This window comes from Esox lucius, chromosome 24 (assembly GCF_011004845.1).
Source record: "Esox lucius isolate fEsoLuc1 chromosome 24, fEsoLuc1.pri, whole genome shotgun sequence".
In the NCBI taxonomy this organism is placed as follows: domain Eukaryota; kingdom Metazoa; phylum Chordata; class Actinopteri; order Esociformes; family Esocidae; genus Esox; species Esox lucius.
In genome coordinates this window covers 9,411,077-9,437,031 of record NC_047592.1, presented here as the reverse complement: position 1 = coordinate 9,437,031, position 25,955 = coordinate 9,411,077, and the positions used below count along the sequence as shown (strand labels likewise).

At 43.2% G+C, this 25,955-nt stretch overlaps 1 protein-coding gene across 12 annotated transcripts in view; it reads right to left on the bottom strand.

Annotated features, from left to right (window-relative positions):
• Window positions 1-16,282: 16,282 nt before the first annotated feature.
• nrxn2b (neurexin 2b) overlaps window positions 16,283-25,955 on the bottom strand; it is a 638,533-nt gene continuing 628,860 nt past the window's right edge. For 11 of the 12 annotated variants that reach the window (XM_029117448.2, XM_029117453.2, XM_029117450.2 and 8 more), the window contains one exon: window positions 16,283-19,694. In XM_029117448.2, coding sequence (XP_028973281.1) covers window positions 18,820-19,694 — 875 coding nt within the window. In that variant the 3' untranslated portion in view covers window positions 16,283-18,819. The remainder of the gene's footprint in view (window positions 19,695-25,955) is intronic. The other variant, XM_029117457.2, reaches the window with a different exon arrangement.

Sequence of the window (25,955 nt, the reverse complement as noted above, 5' to 3'; positions counted from 1 at the left end):
AAAGCATAAAAATGTAGGCACTCAGTACTGTCTCAAATGGGCATTTCACCATACAACACCTCCTTACAAATTACTAATGTTAGCAATGATACACGTGTCATGAAAACACAAGGTCTATTCAACACAAACTATAATGGGCGAATTTGAATTTCGCTGTACTTCCTCTGTATTGGTATGTTCATTAAATACTACAAGTTCCTGAATTCATAGTGAAGGCCCAAAAAGGGCGATTAGAGATTTTTTTTTATCAAATTGAAACACCAAAGTTAATCATGTATATTTGCCTGCAATTCACACATACACATACATAACTACATCAGATCTCACCGGTAAACACCACGAATTTACCTTGCTTATATAACATACCAGCAAACATATAACATTCCAGGCTTTTGAAACTTAAAAACGTAAAGTAATCTAAACGTTTCTGCCTATTGTTCAATATCACGATGTAAGACCACTTCCAAAAAGTAATCCTTAAAATCATGATAACAACCCGTTGTGTTTCTTGTTGTGATGGAAGTTAGCTAGCAGTACCCGTGGGATAGCAGATAGCAGTATCGTGGGGCATTTAAAAGATTCCGCTGAGCTTAGGGGAGGGAGTGTGGCAGAGCAGGATGTAAATTAATTTCCAAAAACTTTAGTTATTGGTAACAACTGACAGTTTTCTGTATACGCACCCACTGCTGGTGTGCATAGTCTCGCGAAAATGTTGATCGGCGGGTAGGGGATCAGGGCAGAAAGCATGTGAGTAAAATGTTTTATTGTATTCACAAGAATCCTTAGGGGTAGCAATTATTTAAAAAACGTATATTAAGTTTATTTAATCTTTTAATATTACTTGTGCAAAATGAAATTTTCCTCGGAGCAATTATACGGTTATACCATATTTTTCTTTCTTCATAATATACAGTTAATTTGTAAATTAAGGTTTGTAAATCATTTTGCAGGTGACGGTATAGCCAGACAAGCGGACGAGTAGTTTCAAATGTAATTTTATTCTAAATTTCGAGGTGTATAATTTTTTTGAATCGTCTAATTGTTAACATCTTTAACACGATATTAAAGCTACAGGAGCAAAAATAAAACTACAGGAATTTACAAAAGATCCACAAAAAATGTTTGCTCAAACACATCCCTGGTATACGACTGCACTGCAACAAGCATGTATGTAAGGCAGAGTGGACACCAACAGACATGTTCGGTTTAGTGTGCATATTTGCAGGCTCTTTGGTCCATCCACAGTGAAGCATATTAAACAGGTGAAGGGAGGAGCAGTATTCTGCTCGCATTCTTCCCGTGTGACACTGCATGTGATATCTCATGGCAGTTGCAGATCCTAATGCCTTTTAGATACATGACAGGCGATGATGAGGTGAGGAGAATTGCGCAATGAGTGTTCACTGAGGTGTGTGTGTGTGTGTGTGTGTGTACACGTAGCACATATGAAGGGTCTGAGTTTGCTGGCCCACACACTCCACACACACAAACACGCATCAAAGGGTTTGTTTTTGGTGTCTGCTGTCAGAGCCTCACAGCACGTCACCTCGCTTCACTTGCTTTGTGACAAACCCAGGGCCATTTTGAGAAGACAGGCCAGGACAGGCCAAGCAGAGCAATAAAAATGTGGTACACTTGGCAGAAATATTGTCCTAAAACCAGCTATACAAAGACAGGCTCAGATGTTAAACAGTGTAATATATGGCACACAGTATGTGTTAAAGATGTGCGGTGTAGAATTCTGCCTCAAACATACACTGGACTTAATTTAAACAATAACATTACCTCTTCCCTTACTGAAATGACACCGGAATAATGTTAGTCTAGCTAGTCCAGGTTGGTTTAGGGTGGGTGGATAGTACAGCCTGCGTCTAAAGTGAGTATGAGGAGACTATACGTCAATACAAATGAATAGACGGGGAGGCAAGAAAGTATAAATGGGGAATATCTCGGATAATCTGAAACAATTTAGTAGAAACAAATATTTAAAACACTGACTTGTCTTCTGTTCATTTATGCTTGTATTTATGCTAATAGTACAGTTCAATCTAGCAACTTCTTTTGGGTGCTGGTCAGCTGGTACTTGCCACCACTACTCTTGAGACTTCACATAGCACTTTTGAAGTCTTACAGCTTATAGAATGCCAGATTAGACAGCACACACAATATGCAATTACCGTAGCAATGGTTATTATGATTACTGTGCAAGGAATATGTTGATATTTGGATGTATGACCCTCTTCAATCCCAAACAATGTTTTTTTTGCCTCTCATCAATTACACCATGTGAAGTACATGTCTATCAGTATCTGAGCACGTTGCTGTTCCGTTTATTTGTTAAATAGTATTTGATGCAAACATCCTTTTATGCTAAAAACTATTTTGGGCATCACCCAAAAACCCTAATTTCATTTAACAAAAACCCTTTTAAAATCGCCCTATCTTTCTTGAACAGTAGGCTTAAGACATTTACACACTTGGAGGCACAGCACGTTAGTACACTTTGTCCAATTTCAGCAACCAAATCCGAATCCTGATTTGTTCAAAGCACTCCACTACGACAGATGAGGGAGGACTCCATCATCATCATTAACAGAGTAGCCACATACCGCCGCTACTCTTTCCCTCTGAAGATTCCCCCTTTGAAGTTACTCATTTTGTTTGAGGGAAATCTCAAGGAGCGGACAGAACCTTGAGCCCATTGCAAGATTACATTTGTTTAAATCTAAATCCATAAAAGAGAACATTTCCCTCTTCATCAACCCATAATGGTAAGAAGATGATCAGGTTGGGAGAAAACTATTTGATGGAGTGCTTGTAAGCTGTCTGAGAGAAGGAAAGGCTTCTAAACTATTTGCTTCTGTCTGAGTTCACATTGGACAAATTATTTCTGTGCATATCTAGACAATGCTGCTGACTTCCATTTTGTAACGAGGGATGTTTTTTTTTCCGCAACCACAACACTTAACTGAACTCAAATTAAAGCCGGCAGCATAACATTTTGCGATTATGTAATACATATGTAGTTTGAATTCCACTCAGATTTTCCAAAAATGTTTGAGGGCCTTAAATTCAACACAAAATGGAGCTAAATCCTCTCTTGGTACAACAACCTGGGGGAGCAAACCCACATGCACAACCTCAACACAAATTCAATCACTACTTGTAGCGAATCGCAGGTGTCGAGCTAGCCGGAAGCCCCACCTGAATGCAATGTTAGACTTCTAAAAAAAGAAATACATGTTTTTTCTTATCAGTGGCATTGCACCCTGCATCCCACTGCTAGCTCACCTCTGAAGATAAACAGGGTTGGTCCTGGTTGGTTTGTTCCGGGATGGGTCACCAGATCCTTCTGGGAGTGGTGTTGTAGCCAGCAGGGGGCACTCTTCCCTCTAGTCTAAAGATCAAACCCAACGCCCAAGGGGCAATGAAGAGGTACGTTGCTCTTTGTAGGGTGCTGTATTTAAGATGGGCTATTCTGTTCTGACTCTTTGGGCACTAAAGAGTAGGGTTGTTAACCTCGATGTCCTGGATACATTTCCAATCGGGGACTAGTGTCACCATTGGCCACAATAGTCATGGAGGCAATATTACTGGGTTTTCCTGAGGATCAAAACCATTCGCTTACAAACTTACAGGCTGAGGCATGATAATCATTCCACTGATAAATGATGCACATATTAAACAACATACTACACATTCAGCCTAAAATGTGAGGTTTACACATTTTACCTCCTTCAGACAACCAAGGTTATAGTCATAAGCCCAACATTTGTCAGTTTTGTTCTCTACTTAATATCACAACTTGTTAGATAAGCTTCCTACAGCAGCCAAATAGTAAAGACAGAGTTCATTGTATCATCAACAAAACTGGTACTTCTGGTAGTAACATTCACATCAGGGCTGCCCAAACCTGTTCCTGGTAGTTTCTCTCCAAACCCAGTTGTGACTAGGGAATGATATGGATTTCTTTAGGCGGATGTATATTTTCTTGTTTAGGATCAAGGTGGTCGAAGGGCTGATACTTAAAGCCGATAATCAGTAAAATGTAATTAGAGATTTTATATGCCAAATAATGAATGACAATAAAAAAAATGTAATGGTTGATTACCGACTAAATTAAGAAGACAATCAAATAAAAAAATATTAAGTAGTCTATTACAGTTTAATCGTATGGTAAAATGATGACGATCTGGTTGCTATCATCACTACAGTTTCGAAATATCGTAAAATCTATACTGTTGTGAACTAGCATCTCAATGGCGATTATATGTGCAAGAACAAAAAAAGAAAGATGAACATATTCTGTTCAGCTGACTGAAACTGCCCGTACACCACTACGCACAGCTTTCTCGGGTTATACAACACTTTCATTATTCCATTAATGCAATAATCTCATCTGACTACAACTGTAAATGTAAATATATTGCGGTTGGGTAGATTAGCAGGCGCCAGTACAGTAAAATATGCCACAAATAAAATGGACTGCTTTCGAAATGGTGACATTTAACACCATAACCGGCAAGCTGGCTGTTTAGTTCTGATATCCTAGCTAGTACCACTCTTATGGAGTAAAACAACTATGCCAGTTCTGGCCGTTTGACTGAATCTGCCCATAGTGAGCTTTTGTAAAACGCGAGGCTCTTTTTCCAACTTTCAGGCATTAAGCCGATCAGGTTTAATGTGTTGGCCTATGCAACAGCCGGGCTGTTCAGATCAGATGACGCCACGTACACCGCACATAAAAATGGCATTTTGCCTAAATGGCAAGCTGGCTATCAAGCTGGCTCTCCTTCGTCTAACAAGCGAAGCTAGCTAGTTAAAATCACATCCAAAAGATCTTATGTATCGGTATCGTTATTTACTAGGTCACATTTCTAGCTACCTCGCTACTAGCGGGCTTACTTGCCTGCATGCCCAAGCACGTTATCAGTAAATAAAAACAAAACTATTTGGAACAGGAATAATATTTCGTCACCGTGACAACCCAACCATTTCTCAATAAAGTCATGTTAACTTACTGCGTGAGTAAAGAATGAGCTAGCTTCAAGTGTAGACACAAATAGCTATTGATGACGGCCGCACAGCAGTTTATACACTAGACTAGAGGGTGTACTTGGATATGCTACAGAGGGACTATGGGAAAGACGATCGAACATGGCCGATAGCCGATGGACTAGAAAAGGTCCCACCGGCCCCAAAAGAGTTTTGAGAGAAAATCGAACGGATGGTAAATCTCAACCGGGGTTGGGTAGCTATGGTTGAGATAGCCCCACCACTGGCACGACATGACACTTGGTCCAGGGGTGTAGTTTTGACAGGCCAGGCCAATAAGACCCCCCTGGAAAAGAGTGAAAATCCTGGGATCCATTGACACTGACCCCCCCCCCCCCCCAATATACAATACAAACCTACACCCTTGGCTGTAGCTACACCAGAGAGTCCATGCTTTTACTGCAGAATGGTCAGCTGATGTTTTGAAGAGATTCAGTGTGTTGGAGTTGTCCCTGTTGGTATTGGAGACAGTCTATGGATATTCAGAAGGCTAGCATAGCAGCTCATTCTACATTGAATACAGACAGCTGTCAGCACCACCCCTCATCCAATATTCAAAGCCTCATACAATATTCAAGGGAAGTATTCTTTTTTATATATATATAAATATATATTTTTTTACTTCTTGCTTACAGCGTAAATGTCACGTGCCATGTCATAAAGATTTCACGGCTCAGAATGACACCTTGTTTTTTTGTGCATTTGAAAATACTGGCCTATTAAAAAAATGATATTAAAACATCAGAGGGGGCCTGATAAGGAGAACATTGCAATGAAGGTCCACTTTCACTAAAACTCGGGTTTGTCCCTCATTAAACTCAGTGTCATGATACAGGATTCATGAGCAGGCAGAGCGAGTAAGGAGATCCCAAGGCCAACGATGAACGAGTCCCTTTGCCTTCGAGAGCCCGCATTTCCTGGCCGAACCCAGCTGGATGGCATCTGTGGACACAAATGTGTTTGTTGGATCAACCTAATTCAAAAGGTTCTCTCTCCCAAAATGATGTTGTTGTTATGTCAGTACGAGTATTTAAGTGTAATTTATTGTGAAGAAGGCATGTTTTTTCTCATTGAAATGTAGAAGTGATTTTGTATGTGCCACAACAGAGGTGTTTCGGGAAAGATATACATCCACAAGTTTTTAATGGGGCTTGGATCAGGAGACTATGGTGGCTATGACAAAAGCTTGAGCCTGTGTTCATTTTACCATATTGTTTGGATTTGGAGGAATTCTTTGGGTGGTTTTGTTGCTGGAAGATCGAACAACAACCCAGTGTTAGCCTTCTGACAGAGGCAGACAGATTTTACTCAAAAATCTCCTGGTACCTGTCCAAGATTCCATGTATCGTAACGTGTTTCCAGGACTTAAGTTAGCAAGTCATCCACACTGTATCCAGAACCAGACTTCACAATGGGAATTAGCTTATTTTCTCCAAAAAAAGCGCTATTGTTTTCTCATCTGACCACAGAGAGAAATTTTAGAACGTGTTTTAGAAATAAAAATGTATTGGAAAGGACACAGTATTTGCGTATGGAAATCAACTTCGCACTGTGCTCCAGAGCTTCCCAAAAAGGTTCAGTGATGTTCAGATGTGGTGATTGGGGAGGCCATGGAAGGTGTTTGATGTCATCCTGGTGTTCATAAAACCACTCTTGAATTAGTTTAGCAGTATGTATAGGGGCATCATCATCCTGGAATGCTGGAAGATCTCTTTACCGATGCAATTTGTCCATGCTTGACATATGCTGTCATGATTTTTGGCCCATTGAATATTTTGGCAGTTTTTGTGACTGATACACCTGCAATTCAAGCTCTGACTATTTGACATCTTTGGAGCTCCCTTGGTTGACTCATGCTTGGAAAACACAAATGTAAGTGCTTATTTTCAGACCTCTTTTATTGTTGACGCATGTACTGCTTATTGCCAACCTAATGTGACCTCTACAGCTGCATTTGTAATTGTGATTTAATTACTTCAAAGTAACAGACGTTTTCAATGACGTATTTCCGTTATTTTGTCCTCGCCCGGTATAGTTAATGTTTTTTAGTTTTAGTTCAATTTTACCTCATCGAACGGTTATATTTCTCTCAGTTTGAGTTTATAATAACAACAAGTAACATTTTTATAGCCTTTCTGTGTGTCTTTACCAAAGTGGAAAATAATTGCCTATGGCGCTGTAGTAAGAATGCACCCTTCATTTACAGTATTGGTCAAACAGCCTTTTAAAAACCCACGTGCATGGTCACGCTCCTGTTACGCCAGCCAAATGGGGCATTATTATCTCCCTATTTTGACTGGGTGTCACCACAGCCACATCCAGTGGCAACCAACATAAACTCTCACTGGCACTTGGATCTTAGCTCAGACAGGAGGACACAGTGACCAGCCAGAAACATGTACACTTACTCTTTTTATCTGTCGCTTTGCCAACTTCAGAAAACAAAACTTTACCGGAGGCAGAGCCACCTTATAACACCCTAATGGTTCATGGCCATAATACTGTTGTATGTGTATTCATCACACATGAATCCTACTTTTTTTTAATGGTTATAAAAAGTAATACAAATTAAATGTCAACAGACTTGTTCCTGAAGAAATTGAAAATGAAGAGACGTTTGAATGCTTAAATATTGAATTGACGCAAGTTAAAGGTAATTCATACAAGAGTTTCATTATAGTGTTCTCTTTTAATTCAACCCATGTGGTGCCTCTTGAAATGTATTTGGGTAATTTATCATATTCATTCAGAAACAATTAGACAGTCATTCTAATTGGAAATTCATGTTTACAACCAGGTTATGTACACAACAATCAGAACAAGGACAGTTCAGCGCTTCGTGTTTGAAGACAATCATTTTCCATGTCAGACGGAGAGTGTACCATCTCAACATTTCATTATCCAATCTCTGTCTTTGTAGTGGGCCAGCCATGGTTCAAAATTACCCACTATTGTAGTCCTTTGATTTTGGCCTTTCTAAAAGCGGTGGTGTAAACTAATTCCATAAATACCATGGCTTTGTATGGAGCTGCGGAGTGTACAGTATGCCAACAAAACACATGATCAAAAGCTATATTTTTGAGGTGGCCTGATGAATTAAGCCGACTAAACTGTCTGTGCATAAAACCCAATTAAATGCTGCATTATTTTAGGGAAAACATTTCAGCTGGTCTCAGCTGAATGTGTGAAGAACAATGACAATGCTCCGTTATTGTGACAAAACGGCCAAGACGACAGTGATCATTTGTTCCCCTTGATTTTCATTGAGCAGTGCCAGGCACTGGAGATTCACCTTGCTTGGCGGCACATGTCACAACACACAAACCTTGCCTGTTTTAAAACCTCCACTGTAACATGTGCATTTTGGGTGATGAGATTGTTCCCCTGCTCTCATTTGCTGCGATTCCACACACCATGCCGAATCTGAACAGGCCGTTAGAAGCACAAGCTTGTACACCCTCCGCAGAGACGGCAGAAAACGATTGCGGTCGGTTTCTTCGGGGGAAATGTGAAGACGCGGGCTTGTGGTGAAACGTCTGCCGTTCGATGTCGAGGCAGCAGCCGCAAGGGGAACATGGATTTTATCTGGATGTGCGGCTTCTCACGCGTCCCTCTGTCCAGAACACTCCCATTGCATTTTAATTGGACAAAGATATATAAAGGGGTTAGAAGGTGGCCACCCACTTAACGTAAAACTTTGGCAAAATAGTCTTGTTTGTTTGTGCTCCCCCATTGTGATGGTTTGTGCTGTTAACATTTTTGTTTGTGCTGCTGTAATAGTTTTTAGATATTAAAGAATATTTTATAGGTCATTCTGAGGTCACTCAGCCCCCCAACATCCTCCAAATTCACTCATGTTCGGGGGCTGGTGACATCATCACCTAATATTTAATGTCTAATGTATAAAACTTCGCAGCAACACAAACAAAACTTTTAATGGCACAAACGGAGCACAAACAAACAAGACTATTTTGGGTTTATTCTGAGCATGTTGTGGGGCTGAGTGACCTCAGAATGAACTATAAAATATATTTTTATTACTAAAAGAAATTATAGCAGCACAAATGAACATTTTAACAACACAAACCAGCACAAACGGAGAACAAACAATAAAGCTTATTTTGCCAAAGTTTTGCGTTGGGTTGGGGGCCAACTTCAAGCAGGTTTGGGACCCTGGGAGCTTGTAATAACTGGCTGTTCGAGACATCAGCCAATGAATACACTAGAAGCGAATGGAAGCACTGACCAAAGTTAATCTGTTGTAATTTGCTTCAAATATTTTTCTTGAACACAAACAACTAACAGACACGGAATCATACACATTATTAATGAGATATATATTCCTTAATAAAAATACTAGATCAAAAAGGGAACAGAGAATCTTGAAAACGTCCCCCCGGAGGGGTGCAGTTACCAGCCTGATTGCTAGCGGCAGGCAAACAAGCAAAGGTCCGCATTGCCCCATGGTTAAACCAAACGGATTGATTTACATTTAATGGGTCACTCAGATGTTTACAAGACTGATTTTAAGCAATAGTATGACTCGTCTCCTCCTACTCCTCCCTTACCGAATGAGACCGGAATAGTATTAGCCAGTCCAGGAGGGTTTAGGGTGGGGGGGTGTCTAAAGCGAGTATCAGGAGACTGCAATGCAAACGGCAAGACAGACCGGCGATACAGTTTTAATGGGGAACATCTCAGGCACTCTGAAACTGTTTTTGTAGAAAAAAAAGAAAGAAGAAGAGCGCTAAAAATAAGAACGCCGAACAGATGTGCTTTGCGTAGTCGGTGTGACGGAAGCAGCTGGAGTGCGTAGCCTACATTTCCATCCGGGCAGGAGTCGAACCCAGTACCATGTGGCTCCCACTACCAACTGAGCGACACACCTGACACGCTCATTGGATAAGACTGATAGTGATCAGCATTGCAGGAGCCGTTCCATTTCCTGCAGCCCAAGCAGCGGTGTCCGTTCTGTGTGGATATTGGAACAGCACAAAAAAAAAAAAGGTAATCTTCTCCACAAGCCTCAAAGCTATGAGTGCCCCAGGCTGCAGCGTTTTTAAACAGATCACAGTATTCCAAATTAAAAGCTTGATCCCAGCAGGGAAATGATAAGAGGAAGAGCGGAAGGGCAAAAACAAGAAACACAAGGACACAGACAAACGAAACCTCCTGTAACTGGCTCATGGAAATACCTCAGTCTGAGTACATTTGCTCTTTAAAACATAACAATGTGGAATGAAGACAGAAACCTCCTAGAGCCGGGATATTGCACTCCGTTTTTCTCCTCCTGCCTCTGAGGACTTAAAGCAATGTTTTGATTAATGGCCTGTTATGTACAACCAACCATATTAAGAGTGTGCCAGGGATACAGTGTTGGCTGTTATACTTAATAAATGCTGGTCGTGAGAGCTGTCCTGGCCCTGCTGTGTGAGGAATGGCGGCAAATTGGTTTTGCGTGCGTTGCCTCTGTCACTCACCGACCACCTATAACATATAATGTATTGGATCTGTTGCTGGTCACAAAACTTTATTAGTTGACCCTACTTTTGTTTTCTAAATCTTTCTCGTTTTCCCTCTCGTATAAAAGTTTCCTCTAATAGTGTCACAGGGGTTCTATCTTACATCCTGAATTGTATGCTCTCTCGTCACTGTCTTCCAGTTGGGTTCTGTTGTGCTGTCATCACACGGTCTTCCAGTTGGGTTCTGTTGTTCTGTCATCACACGGTCTTCCAGTTGGGTTCTGTTGTTCTGTCATCACAGTGTCATGCTATTGGGTTGTGTTTTGCTGTTATCAGTGTCTTCTTATTGGGTTCTGTTGTGCTCTTTCATCTACGCCTTCCTGCTGGGATAGTAAATAGTTTTTCACCATCTCAGACACAGTATTGTTTTCACCTGACAGATTCAATATCCTCATTAGTTTGATAGGGTTGAATGAAATAATGGTCTTGTAGTAGAATAGATAGAATCTGACTACCTTCAAAGAACATAACTCAACGGGATATTTTCGTTCGAGGGGCTAATTACAGCGACATGTACTGTACACCCATTTAATAGGCACCAACTGTTTTCATTATTTCTGTCCCTAATTTGTTAGTCATTAATGACTGTTTGATTGACGTGTGTTTATAGCATATATATATATATATAAAAAAAAACGGTCAGAATTGGACACACCCATTCACACTTAGGTGGTGAAATAATCAATTACGATTACTTATCAGGGAGTGGCTGTATGAGTGAATAAGCCTCTGCATTTCTAGATAGCTGCCCTGTTCTATTATGTCTGCTGCTCTCCAGATCGCCTTCACATCCAAAACGCACACACACACACACACACACACACACAAAATGACGAGACCGGGTTGCCATGGCAACCTTGGGCAAAAATAGTAGGGGAGAGATGGTGCAGAAATACACACACGCACGCATGCATGCGCACGCACGCACGCACGCACACACACACACACACACACACACACACACACACACACAGTCAGATGAGGCTTGCTCCTCTGAATGCTCCACCAGTCTCAGCAACAGGAGATCACTCCACCCTTCCCTGCATCTCTTTCTCCACTAAAGTACAATAATAATCCAGATTTAGATCATTTTGAATTGAATATCCTAACCAACTAATAAAAAGACAGAAAACAAACACTACTAGTTGTAGCTGTCAAACTCTTCCCACGGATGGCTGACTTTCTGCATGTTTTTCCTCGTTCCTAGTGTTTGATTGATCCATTAAGGTGATTAATTAGTAAAAAGATCTCCTCACCTAGTTATCTAGGTCTTAATTAAAAAACGAAGACAACAGGCCCTCCATGCAGGAGAATGACACTCTTGTTATAAATTATAATTTTGGCCACATTTTGATGTTTCTGCTCGGGAGCTATATATTCATCCATCTTTCACATTCTCTTTGCTCCAGTACGCCTTTAGGGCTGTTCAACTACTTCCTCTCAGTAGCTTCCTCTCTTTTCATAATGCCCACTTTCTTCAACGTCCTTCTTTTTCTTTCTCCACTCCCATTTTCTGTCTCCCAGCCACACAGAAAGCTCTTGCTACATATTTGACTTGTAAATTGGGCATCTATTTATGTCATATTTTACCGGAGGCTGTCAATTTGTCTATCTGCCGTGACGTATCTTGAGAAATTCCATGAACTCAGATGTGTGGAGAAAGATAGAAAGAGAGAGACAGCTGGATGTAGAGGGAGAAAGAGAGACAGCTAGATGGTGAGAGACAGCTAGATGGAGAGAGAGAGACAGCTAGATGGAGAGAGACAGCTAGATGGAGAGAGACAGCTAGATGGAGAGAGAGAGACAGCTAGATGGAGAGAGACAGCTAGATGGAGAGAGACAGCTGGAGGGAGGGAGGGGAGATCGTAGGTTGGAACTGTATGTATTCTAAAACAGTTTTAAATGGACCACCCAAATATTATGAGCCCTTAGGCAAGGTCCCCCTACTAATAATAGTACATTTCTGCAAGCTGCCCCATTAAGATCCTGAGACATGCAAGCAGCTCAACAGCTGGGTAATATCCACCAATGGAAAATCTATTCCAAACATTTTGCCACGAGGCAGAGAGAATACGTTTCAAAGTGTATTTTGGATTCATTTACAGATGTTGCCATGACTTACAGCAGGTTCAGATGCTGTCTGAGCTGCACGAGAAACAAACACATCCCAAATAACAGCATACATTAATTGATTATACAGTTCTCCTCAGTTGTCAGTGATAAAACATTCTCAGTAGTATTGATAGCTGAGTAATGGTTTGTGTACCAAGGTGATGACTGGTAATGTTCTTATCTAACTTCTCTATACAGTGGTCTATGGGACCTGTGTTTCTAGGCCAGTTGAGTTGCAGTACCGGCATCACACTGTAGGGGCAGTTGGGAGCATGTTTCCACACCGGAGTACGGCCCACTGGTCAGTTGTGCCCTGGTGTCCCGGGAGGATGGGGTCCTGGTTGGGTGTCCCGGGAGGATGTGGACCTGGTTGGTTGTCCCGGGAGGATGGGGTCCTGGTTGTGTGACACGGGAGGATGGGTTCCTGTATGCCTCTCAGAAAAAGGCCCTGATGACTAGTGGAGTGAAACAGGCTACTGGAATATTTATAGGTAAAAAATGTATTATCATTCGGAGTGCATAGAAAAAACGGACAGATGTTCCTAAACAAGTGTTTATTTTGAAATGTATATACATTGAAACCCATCTACTGAAAAATGAAGTGGCATTACTGCACACATTCCTTTCATCACAGACTAACCTGGCGCCGCCCTCCCCCCGGATCATCCCGACAGTCAGCAGACCCCAGAACATAAAAGATTTCAGTGGGGCACTAGAGAAACACTCGCTCACAGGTCCTGGATCAGCGGGTTGGTCTCAGAGAAGGCCCTCGGCCGTTCAGTAACCCCGTAGAGGGGACTTGGGGGAGTGGTAGACTAGGCCATCAGAGGAAACAAGTGGAGAGAAGAAGGGCTTTGATTCGGATCGGGATGCTGTCAACACACTGGGAACTGTGAGACACGCACGCACACACACACACTCAAAAAACAGTGCCGCGGCACAGGTATCTACACACACACCAGTTAAAATCAGTCCTTGCTATTTTAGTGAGCCTAATGAGGCAATACGTGATGCTCTGCCAGTGGATATTTGTTTCGAAAACTAATACTGCTGGTTCTGTCATGGTCTGCTGTGGTAGCAGGACTGAGGTGATGATTCCCTGTCCGGGTTATGGACTAAAAGGATTACCTGCCCTGCGGTCTTCAAGGGCTCAACTCCTTGCTGCCCTCAGGGACACCCCTTTGTCATTTCTAATGCGGTGCCTCAGGGGAACACGTGCCTGGCACTCACACACTCTGTCCCTCTGTGATTTCCAGCGCTGCGCCTCAGGGGGGGGGGAAGACGCGCTTTCCTCTCACAGTAAGTCACGTTGTGTTTTTGAGCGTCTGACTTGAGGAAGAGACGTGAATTAACAAATCGCTCCCCCGAATTCCCATTGCAGACGTGCACATGCACAACACTAATTTGTGAGTGCTGCGTCGGGAGCTTCAGAGGGTGTTAGCCCTGATGGCTGGCTGAGGGGAGCAATGGTGCGTTTCTTGTGAATGTTACGTTTGAGGGCTTGTTTACCGCAATGCTTTTATCAACACTGGGTAGCCGAGGGGGAAATAAAGACGACACACACAGTTTGATGACTGCGGAATGCAGAGAAGCTCTGGGGGAACTCATTCCCTTTTTCACAGACGAGGAAGTTCAATGCTCGCTCTCACCACTCCAGACTGCTTAAGAGTCAGAGCATTTGACGGGACCTGTATCAAATGGGTATCCTAATAATATATATAACACAAATCATGTTGGAATGTAGTGGTGAGATAAACCGGTCATGCTGGGAAGGCCTGGTGAGATAAACCGGTCATGCTGGGAAGGCCTGGTGAGATAAACCGGTCATGTGGGGAAGGCCTGGTGAGATAAACCGGTCATGTTGGGAAGGCCTGGTGAGGTAAACCTGTCATGTTGGGAAGGCCTGGTGAGGTAAACCGGTCATGTTGGGAAGGCCTGGTGAGGTAAACCTGTCATGTTGGGAAGGCCTGGTGAGGTAAACCAGTTATGTTTGTTGTATTGTACTTGTACTGGTTCAATGACAATAAAGTTGAATCTAATCTAATCAAATGTTGGGAAGGCTTGGTGAGGTAAACCTGTCATGTTGGGAATGCCTGGTGAGGTAAACCTGTCATGTTGGGAAGGCCTGGTGAGGTAAACCAGTTATGTTTGTTGTATTGTACTTGTACTGGTTCAATGACAATAAAGTTGAATCTAATCTAATCAAATGTTGGGAAGGCTTGGTGAGGTAAACCTGTCATGTTGGGAATGCCTGGTGAGGTAAACCTGTCATGTTGGGAAGGCCTGGTGAGGTAAACCAGTTATGTTTGTTGTATTGTACTTGTACTGGTTCAATGACAATAAAGTTGAATCTAATCTAATCAAATGTTGGGAAGGCTTGGTGAGGTAAACCTGTCATGTTGGGAAGGCCTGGTGAGATAAACCTGTCATGTTGAGAAGGCATTGTACACATTTTGAATGATCAATCTTTCATGGAAGTGACAACATACTGATGCCATGTAAAGAACGTTTCTCTACTTACTGTTGGAAGAAACCTTTCTACTACACTCTTTGATAACAGTACCATGGGTCTCTGCCAATGCTCCATCCTCCACAAACCACAAAATACCTGTCTCCTTGTCTTCCAGACGCAGGCCTTGGTCTGAAACACATCCAGGGTTTTAAGAGTCAAGAGGATGTAGAGGGCATCATTGGTTACCTTTGGGTCATTGGATGCCAGATGTTCAACATAGTATGTGCGCTCATTATTTAACCAATAGGACCTGAGGGGTGTGGTCTTTGACCAACATACCACAGCTATACTGTTTTTAGGCATGGGGCAACTCAAAGTGCCTGGATACAGGTCTACCACAAAACCCCTGAGAAAAAGACAAAAACACAGCACCTTTATGTACTTTAAATCCACAAGTCACGTAGGCATCATGAAAGGCAGAAAGGATTGTTGTGATGTTATTGGTGCATGTTTAAGAATGGCTATGTGTGTGTGTTCTTATTCATAAATAACACCTTCAATAACTTCTGACAGAAATAACACCTAAGATATCTAACTTAATTAATACTTGTAGAGCAGTGTAGAGAAGTGTTATGTATATCTTAATTATAAGTGTTGAAGTGTATTTTCAGTATTTTACAGTTTCATGTTAGATGGTTGATCATCCTGAAAGTAATCTCCGGGCCAAGAGAAACTGTTATCCATGGTTACTCCAAACAGCCATCACAAACTTCAGCTAACTGTAAAAATCTATTGAAAGTAATGAAAAACTAAACTCTTCAAATTACTGGTTTGATGTTACTTAAAGGTCTTTTGGGGATAAAAAAAAAAAAAGAAATACCATGCTCCCACGCCCCCATTAATTCCATAACTTTTCAAGTTAGCTGCAGTTTATAATGGGCTATTTAAAGAAAATGGAGCCATGAATTTTGTTTTTATTTGCCCACAGACCTCCTTTAGGGTGAGGAAACATCAAAAATTGAGTAGTAAAATTAGGAAGTGGTCTTTTAAGTGTCCTGTAACACCATTAAACCCGAAAAACTAAAACAAACAGGAATATCTTTTGACTGACTGAGACCAACAGACCACGCAACAAAAGGTGTAAGAAGTATATAACCAAGTGTATTCCCCTCTCTTAATGTACACATATTAGAGTCATCTCACTGGAACACTTTACAATAACATTTAGAAAGAACAGGAAGATACTGGGAGGGAGGATGGTTCATTTTGCAATGGAAAGAAACAGAAACCAGACATACTGGATGGGGAAGAAGGATCGGTGGGATGGATGGAGCCAGTCTCCAGACGTTTTGACTCTCTAGCATTTATAGATAGAGATAGATATAAAACAATAGAAAAAAGAGGATGGGTGAAACCCTGTTTGGTCTTCAGGTCAGTGGTAACATATAATCTGCCATTGTGAGGAAACAAGGATGAGATTTAGAGGGATGAAAGGATTGATGTTGGACCAGAATGGATAAAGATGGCGGCAGAAGGGATGGAGAAAAGGATCTCTTCTCCGCGCTGACAAGGAGAAAACACGGTTCAATGTTTGTTACCCAAATCACATTTGCTCAATTAACAAACAAAAAAAAGAACATACAAATTTCCAATTTCCCAAAATCAATTATCTTTGTCATTATTTTTTCTCCAAACAGGAATGATAAAAGGGAAAACACATATTTTCTTAGTAATGGGATGAGAGATTCAAATATTTAGACATTTCACAAACTTTTTTTTTGAAGGTTTTTCTTTTCTTTTCGTGGTACAGTTTTCTTTTTTATTAGAGCTGAGAAAATTGGAATACTAGAGTTCCTGTACATCTGCAAGGGAACTGTGGTTCTCCTCGTTCTGTGTTTTTTTTCTATTGAAAGTTTTTCACTGGGCCTGCCCTCATTAGCATTTATCAGTCTCGACCAATGAGAGGCAAGAATGCAGATCCAAGGTAACGTACGCTCTATCCCCAACACTAGGGGGCAATAGTGGGACTCCAGCAAAATAATTCACAATTTCCATCAAATGTCTCTCCTTCAGGGAACAACCCCCCCCCCCAGAACAAAACAGAAAAGGAAAAAAAACACATTGTCCCACTCTTCTGTCTGCGATTACCACTGTTGTTGAGAGTTGGTCATAGTGTGCATGATTTGGGGGATTAGCGGGTGCTGGGAGGAGTCGGTCTCACGTCAAAGCATCAATCGTCCATCATCTTCACCATCTGTCACACGGTCCACTGATGCATGTGGGCGAATTCCTCCTCACACTATACGCTTTCAGTCAGGTCCATAAGGTTTTTCTTCTCTCTCAAGACGTCAATACGTACACAGTATATATTTATAAGGAACACAGTCAGTTTGTCTGCAGGAGGTTGGTTACTGGTCTGTGCGGGAGAGTACTGTGGCGACGTGAGCCGGTTCCTCTGTGGTAGTGGGCTTTAGTCAGGGGAAATGCTGCGCGGAGCCCCAGAAAAACACGATGGATATCTGTTGGAAAACTGAAAGACGACCCAGGGTTTCGGCCTCAGTTGTTTTGGCGGTATTAAAACGCAATACGTAGCATCCGTTGGTTGGTTTGAGTTGTTCTCACACATGGTTCGCTAGTTAAACGTTATCAATCATCATCATCATAATTATTTGTATTTTCTCCACAGAAACAGTTTATCTCTTTTTTCGTAAATGAATACTACATGCTTGAAACACAGCAGAATAATGTTGTATTAGCTCCTCGGAAACCACAGACAGGGAGAGAAGGAGAGCGCGTTAGTGAAAGAGAAGGGGGGGAGAGAGAGAGAGACTTTACGAGACATGAGTGAGGTGGTGTTTAAATATTTGGATGAAAGGAGGAGGCAGACACCTAGTTTCTGTAGTTTGGCAGTATGTTGTTGTTACTGTACTTGGCTAGCACTGGGGTTTCAACTTCCAATACAAAACTATCTCCTTAGATAGAATAAATACGTTCACAATTGTTAGCTTCTATCTGTTCAGACCAGCTACTTAGCCCCTGATACCAAATAATAGGCCTGTGCTCAAACACTGATGGTGGTTTGTGATCTTTGTGTCTCTGGCGTCAGTCACCGTGCTTTAACTCCTATTGTAGCCTGTATACAGCACAATATTCGTTAAACAGTGCTGGACTAGCAGGCTCCATTGTGGCAGGTCATGTGACTATGGATGTTGGCACAATTATGTTGTATTGAGAAAGGTTTGGCGGCCATTTGTTGTAACCAAGGCTTTGTCTTACTTTGTAAAAAAAACAACCCTGAAGACAACTGACCTATATGAGAAAGAATATTACTCTAATGAAGAAGAATATCCCGCCAAAAATAGAATGATGTTTAGATGATATGCAGATGTAAAAAAGAAAAAAATCTATTTCTTTGCCAATCCCATCCTTTCTTCCTTTGCTTGTCTCTTCATGGTTTGAGAAGGAAATCTAGATGGTAATTTTGGCAGCAAGAAAACCTAAATACTAAACGACATAAAACTGCCAACAATGATTTAACTCATTACTCTACAGCCCTCAGTTCCTATACTGCCTTCCCCTTCCCCTCCTTGACCTCCTCCAGTCCCCTCGTCTCTCCTCCTCCCTCGCCCTCTCTCTCCGTGAACCTCCTCTCATGCTCTGTCTCTGGCTAGGCCGATCTCAGACGTAGTACTCCTTATCTTTGTTCTTCTTGTTCTTGGTGGCTGTCTTGGCGGTGCCCGACTGTTTCTCCTTCACCAGGGTGCCGTTGCTCTGCGTGGCCGAGTTGCTGATGTAGTTGCGGCTCTGGTCCACCTGGTAGGAGCCCTCGTCCCGGTTGCGGTACTTGTACATGGCGTAGAGCAGGATGAGGATGCAGAGGGCGGCCGCCGCCACGATGCCCACCACCATGCCCGTGGTGCTGCTGGACTCCCGGATCACCTCGACCGCGCCCGGCGGGCCGCCCCTCTCCGGGGACGTGGGGTCTGAAGTGGGCACATGGGGGAGATTGGCAGGGTATGTTACGCCTGGGACGTGGTGGTGGCGGTCAGGGTCGGAGGACGGGTGGACGGGCGGCAGCAGCACCTGGTCCCGGGTGTTCATCTTGCCGGCGGGGATGTTGCTGCTGCTGCCGCCCGGCTTGTTGAGCCGGGGGCCCAGTGGGTCGGGGTTGGCCGTGGGCGTGGAGGACTGGGGGGGGCGGTGGGAGAAGTGGCGGTCCCGGGGATTCTGGACACCGCCCTCGTTGGGGGGAGGCGGCAGGACCGTCCGGTCGGTGACGAGGGGGGAGTTTTTATAATAGTCCTCGTCGTCCGACTCGGTCATCTCGCCCGAGCCGTAGGCGGACACCTCGATAGGCCCCGCCTCCTCGCAGTCCTCCTGGTCCAGTGGGCATGGGGGGCGGCCATTGGGCAGGGGGAGGGACTCTTTGGTGGTCTCGAGGAAGGGGAGGAAGGGGCGGTAGGTGGGGGGCGGGGGGATGACGGGGTAGCGCGTGGCGATAGAGGGGGGGTCTAGGGAATCCACTGTTATAATGGGCAACACTAATTCACCTCCTAGGACAAGAAAGAGACAGCGGAGGGAAGAACGCGTTAGTGGGAAACAGAGAGCCCCCTCCAGACCGAAACTCAAACTCAACATAGGTTGAAATGAAAACAGCAACACCATTATTGGAACAGCACTAAAAGCTAACATGAGGTTAGTTACACAGCTAGTTTAGTTAGTCTCTAGTCTTCCATTTAAAGAGTTAAACTGACTTAAACAGGTCTATAATACACAGTATAAAGATAAGAATACATATGCTGACTAACCTTCGGCTGTCTCCCTGGCGCTAGGCTGAACATGACTAGACAGATATACGCTACCGTTGTACTGGGACAGCGTGTTTAAAAGACTAAACAACAGATCAACATCTACTACATACAAGCTATGCTTCTCTTGTCTTGTCTATGCTTTCCTATATCTACGCTAACTCTCATTGTTCTTTGGGTAAATAAGATATCAAACCACGGAGTTCAGGTCACTTACATCAACAAATTGGCCGCATGATTTTTGCATGAAAAAAAAAAATTACAAAAAGAAAGCTGTGTAAGATTGTTCTAGGATAGTAATAAACAACTCCCCCCCCCCCCACCCCCATTTCTTTTTTCTTTTGAAAAATGTAATAATTGTCAGAATAATTCATTGTGTTTTTCAGTTTTCATAAAGAATGGTTCAATTCCCATTCCGCCTGTGGGCATGGGTGATTTCTAAGGCTCAGTTCTAATTAGTTGTAATCTGTATTCAAACCCTGAACACCAGCTGGGGGAAACTGATGCCCCTAGTTTCTACACCGGAACACAGCTGTATTCTAACACCCACCCTCCCCCCATTACAAGAGCTAAAACATGGCATATTAAAAAATCCTATTCTCTTTCCCCAATCATCACCCGACACAGTTAATATCTATTTCTCTGATCGTTATGCCTTAGCGGCTTAGCTGTTTCTCTATGCCTTTATATTCATTCTCAGAGGGGAATTGAATGATTTTGTCAACAACATTTTTTGGTCCATTGTAATAAAATCACACCCACAGCTAATAGAACAGTTCGAGGGTGTTACATGTCAGTACAATGCTTTGAAGTTACGACAGGACAAAATCATTGAGTCAAACATGTAAGTACCAATTGGATTTGTTAAACATAATAGGAAAATGTTAGCAGTACATAGCACAATATCAATGACAAGTTACATTCCCTCTTAATGATAATGGGTCATAATCACAATTTGCTAAAGACAATTTGCTAATATGCTGAGGGGTAATTTACATTGATATGACAGTTTTCTTTATGGACAGTAATATGGTAAATGTGCTCAACATTATCATACATATTCTTAACTCTGGCCCTTTCTCGAGTTGATGAGGCAAATTAGTGTATCTAAATAGAACAGAAATCTGAGTGAATGTGAACTGTTTTGAAGGTATTTTCAGGTGTATTGGTCAATCGCAGGCCAACATACCCAGGGCCAACATGCTCAAGCAAAGGCCTTAGCCTAATTTAAGGCCTTAGCCGAACTTTCAGAATGGTTATAGTGCAACTTTTACACAGAACCTTTCAAAATGTTATCAACAATACACAAAGTAAAGAAACAGACCTTGAAACGTGAATGCTGGGAAAGAGAAGAGTTAGTCAGTAATCAACCTTATCGGATCCCGCCCATTTCCCAACTAGAACAACTAGAAATGCACAGCCTAAACGGTCACTGTTACCCTGGCAACATGAGGGTGCCTTTGGCGTGCGTATCTCTGTGTCTGAGGGGTAGAGATTCACCTTGGCGATAGCGGTGGCACATTCAAGGAACAAAATAAACAGTGAAAATCTAAACCATTAGCTCGAATGAGATTCAACCACAGAATACTAAATGGCTTCCCCTCCACATTCCATGAAGTAGTCTGATTCTGAAGAATGCTTTTAATCCTTCCTACTCTGCTGTCATCTGGACTCGAGAGTGGTTAGCATCCACTAAGAGTGGATGGATAAGATGGAAGTGCATCTAAATTTACCTGGCCATCTGTCTGAGTGACTGAAACGGTGCCAACCGCGATGCCTTGCCGCCGCCTCAGCCTAGCTCTACCTCACACGGCGCTCTGTGGCAGCGTGGCCCAGTTACAGGTGGCTGACACCGAAGGGGCATTGGGAGAAAACCTAGACACACTACCAAGGCGTCCAGCGTCTGCTGGAGCTAGCCACTCGGTCTACAGGGCGATTAGAGTGTGACTGTTTTCGTTTTTTGTATCGTTGCCACTACTACCACTTGGTGCTGGTAATTGCTAAAGCTTCTTGAAAGTTGTTGTCACTGCTCACACATTTTCCAAATAAGCTGCAGACCTTTGGCGCTAATTATCCTAAATGGTTTCGCAAAATCACTTTTTGTTTTACCCATTCTGAAAAAATACCAACACTATATATGTCCCCACATAATAAATATCACCACAGACTTCAGATTTAGCGGGAGAGCCACAAGCTCACTGTTCACACTTGGCCAGGAAGTTACTGTATACCAGACAAGTATATGTTCTCAGCCCTCTCACACAGAGACGTCTGCCTACAGTAGCTGCACTCCACTCTTCTGGTCACTACATTTGGGTATTTGTTTGGCCGCAAAGCCCTAGCAACATCCCTCCACAAGACTGTGCCCTTTGAACTGCGTATGCAGCTTCTGATTGGTCAGACCGCACCCAGAGATTGGCCACACGGCCTCGCCATTGGCTGTATGAGGAATGAGCTGGTGTGTATGGACAAGCTCAAATAATCACTTTGTCATCATGGTCCCACCGAGAACTGCCAAGAACCAACGGAGAACCAATTTGGAACCCACACAGAATGAATTAGTAACCTATTAAGAATCATTCGCAGAGGCTGACTCATATTGTTTAAGCGAACCCAGCTGGAACACAGGGGTTTGGTTTTCCCCTAATAAACAGACACAGTGGCGGACTGAGACACTGACCACGCAGCCAAACCCAACTGGGCTTAGTTGTCCTGCTGATCACGTTAACTTGTCCTGAGCCCTGTGAAATATTAACGCTCGACTGACTGTTACTGGAATACGTAGGCTGCATGAGAAATATCCGCGATTGGGCCGCAGATTTAATACAGAACGCAGAAAATGGTAGCATTATTTTAGGCTTCCCGAATGGGGAACTTAATCAAATGCATTCATCATCTCTGCAATGGTCTACTGCAGGCCTGCTTGCTTCATCCGTTTCCACAAACGTCACATGCCAGGGTGGAGCTACAGGAAGCCTGTTCCCTGGCCGTGACCCCACTCTGAGGGCGTCTGTGTGAGACTGGGATATACGTAACACAATGCAATTCGCTTATACGTACATGTGTACCTCGATTCAGTTCTGACCTTCGTCGTCTCGACTGGGGCGTTCGCCTTAACAGTGAAAAAGCCCCCTTGACATACAATAAGTGCATCATTTAATAAACCGAGTGCCATTTAATGGGAGAGTCCGCCCATGCCCCGAGGGAGGGTCACGTCCTCTGACAAGGACGCGCGTTGCTGCGCGTTGCTGTGTGTTGCTGCGCGTTGCTGCACGTCTGGTTGATTGCAATGGACTGCCGAGTTCCACGGTGTCTTTCTGCACAACACCTCAGGGTGAATTCCAAGCACTCTCCTCAGTTTTGGCTTGGCGTGGCCAGAAGCCACTGAGCAGTGGTTCTACCTCGGTGTGACGCGAGGTAAAAGTCCCGAGGCCCAGATGAGCACCGTTTTGATCTTGGCTAAATCTAAGCATGAAATATTGACGTTGTGGAGACGTTAGAGCACATTGCTCTCTCCCCTCTTTCTTTTCCACTCCCTCTGTTTCCCTTTATTTTTCTCTCTGTCTCTCATCTCATTTGTTTTTTGTTTTTATTCAGATTTTTTATAGTATTAGTGTATGTAGTTTTTTTGTACTTCTGTTATTTTTTTTTATTAGTTGACTATGTGCATGTTTGAGACAATAAAGGATGTTTTTACTGACAGAGTTTTCTTATCCCTCTATGTTTTGTGTTTTTTAATCCCTTACGACGCTTCCAGACTAGAAAAATGTGTCAGCATAAAAACCAAGAGACAGGTGTTTCCTTCACATGAAATATTCGCTGCGAGTGCTAAAACCAACTCTCTCATTAAGGGCAAAAAAATTTCAAAAAAAAAGGTTCTTTAATCTTGCGGGGAAAATATGTTTCAGTTTTTTTCCCCAATTTTTGAAGTGTTGTGAGGCAGACATTCCCTGGTGATTCTGGTTCTCCTAAATGTGTCAAAATCGCATGGTGGCAGGAGAGAGATCCGTAATCTGTGTCAAGTTCTGTCGTTACATTGTAATTACATCCAATAAATGGATAAATATCACAGATGTATAGGTTGAAAATGAACGAGATGTCTGCATTAGTAACAGTAATGGATTTTATTTTATTACCAGGCAGCTGAAATCCACTGCAGAAAGCAGTACTAGTATTTATTGAGAAATATAATATTATTATTACAATATATCAACCAGCGTAGGTATTTTTGCACTGCCCTCAGAATATGTGTAATAATACCTAAAAGAAACAATATGAGCACAATCCATGATGCAGCGTATAATTTTCCAATAACTTTTTAAATACGTGACCCAGATCAAATGCCTCCATTGCTACACCAAGAGTCCAGCGTGGAAAGATGTTGTGTATTCACATCCTGATCCAGACGTCCACAGGTCCGTCCATCCACAGAGGGGCTGCATTTCTCTCCTTTGTTTGGTACAGGGCGTGGTTTGGATGTAAGTCACGTCACATGAACTTTTCGGTTTCGCCCTCCCTTTCAAGGGGAACATTCGTGTGTCTACGCGCATGGCATGATTAATTATTTAGCCAGGGGACTGAGACCTTCATCTTGCTGAAATTGATCTTTGTGATAACACCATGACCCGCCTGTCTAATGACACACTCACTGTAAAGTACTGTACATCTGTGACAGGGTATAAGTGTGTGTGTGTAAGTGTGTGTGGGTGTGTGTTTGTGGGTGTTTGTGTGTGTGTGTGGGGGGGGGGGGTGACAAAGTGAGTGAGTGAGTGAGTGAGAGAAAAAGTGAGAGCATGTGAAAAAAGGAAGAGAGTGAGGGAGAGGGGGAAAGGATTAGAAAAACGGAGAGGAAGAGAGAGAAGTTAAGGGCAGACTGTTAGCAGCAGGTTGGAGAGAGATGACTGTGGCTTGTTGCGATACATATCTGTCTCTGAATATGTGTGCGTGCGTGTGAGAGACTCCTCCAAAGCCAATGCCGTGGTGTAGATGGCACACTTTGTTAAAAGGAGCCCTGCTATGTATTCTCCCTATTCTGGCCGGGGCTCATTAAAAGCGAGAATCCAGACTCGGCTGGATGATGTAATTAAGGCAAGCCAAACGAGGTCAAAGGTTAATTAGGCCAATGGGACAGACAGGCAGGACAGACAGAAAACCTATCAGACATTACGGAGGGAGGGGTCCTGTCTCTCTCTCTTTCCTTCTTTGTCGCTCCTTCTTTCTTTGGAGAGCAAGGGAAGGTGATGCACATCTCAATGCCAATCACTCATTCACTTCTCCGAGGTGTGGCTTATTCCCTGTCTCTCGCTCGCCCTGCCCCTCACGCTCCATCCGGGGGGGGGGGGGGGGGGGGGGGGGGAGAAGTGCCAACAACAACGGCAACACCCTGTAACAGGAGAAATAGAACAACGCAGGAAAAACAAGATATTCTTGAGTGTGGCAAATCAATAGCAACACGAACACTGCATTACAATTGCAACTCCGCCGCCTTGACTGCTGCACCCGTCCACGAATGTACTGTACAAGGCTGTAGATGAGCTGGCCTTGGCGCAGCCGAGCGGGCCGTTCCCCTGCAGGAGGGAGATAACGCCGTGGATCAATAACACTCGTCGTTATTGCTCTGATCCCGTTTCAGAGGCACCTCCAGGTACCGGCCGGACTCCTTCCAGGTCTTCTGTTGCGGCTCCGCGAAGAGCTGACACGAGAGGTGGATCCCCCCGGTTCCCAGTCATTGTCCTGTGTCTGTCACTAAACAGGGCCCCTTCAGTAATGGGGGAGTGCCAAGGGAAGGTGTCTGTTACAAGGCGGAATATTAGTTCTGGCTGTCTGGAGGTTCTACACTTCAACAGCCTCCAGTTATCGGACTAACGAGGTCTCTGTGCGCTCCGACATTGATAGTTTGGAGGTGGCTATCTTTAACAACAGGGGCAACGAGCTTACGCCCGCTGCTTTGAAATCTACTCTAGTGGCCAGTTGTATTATTTTGACTCATTTTGAGTCCTCGCAAAC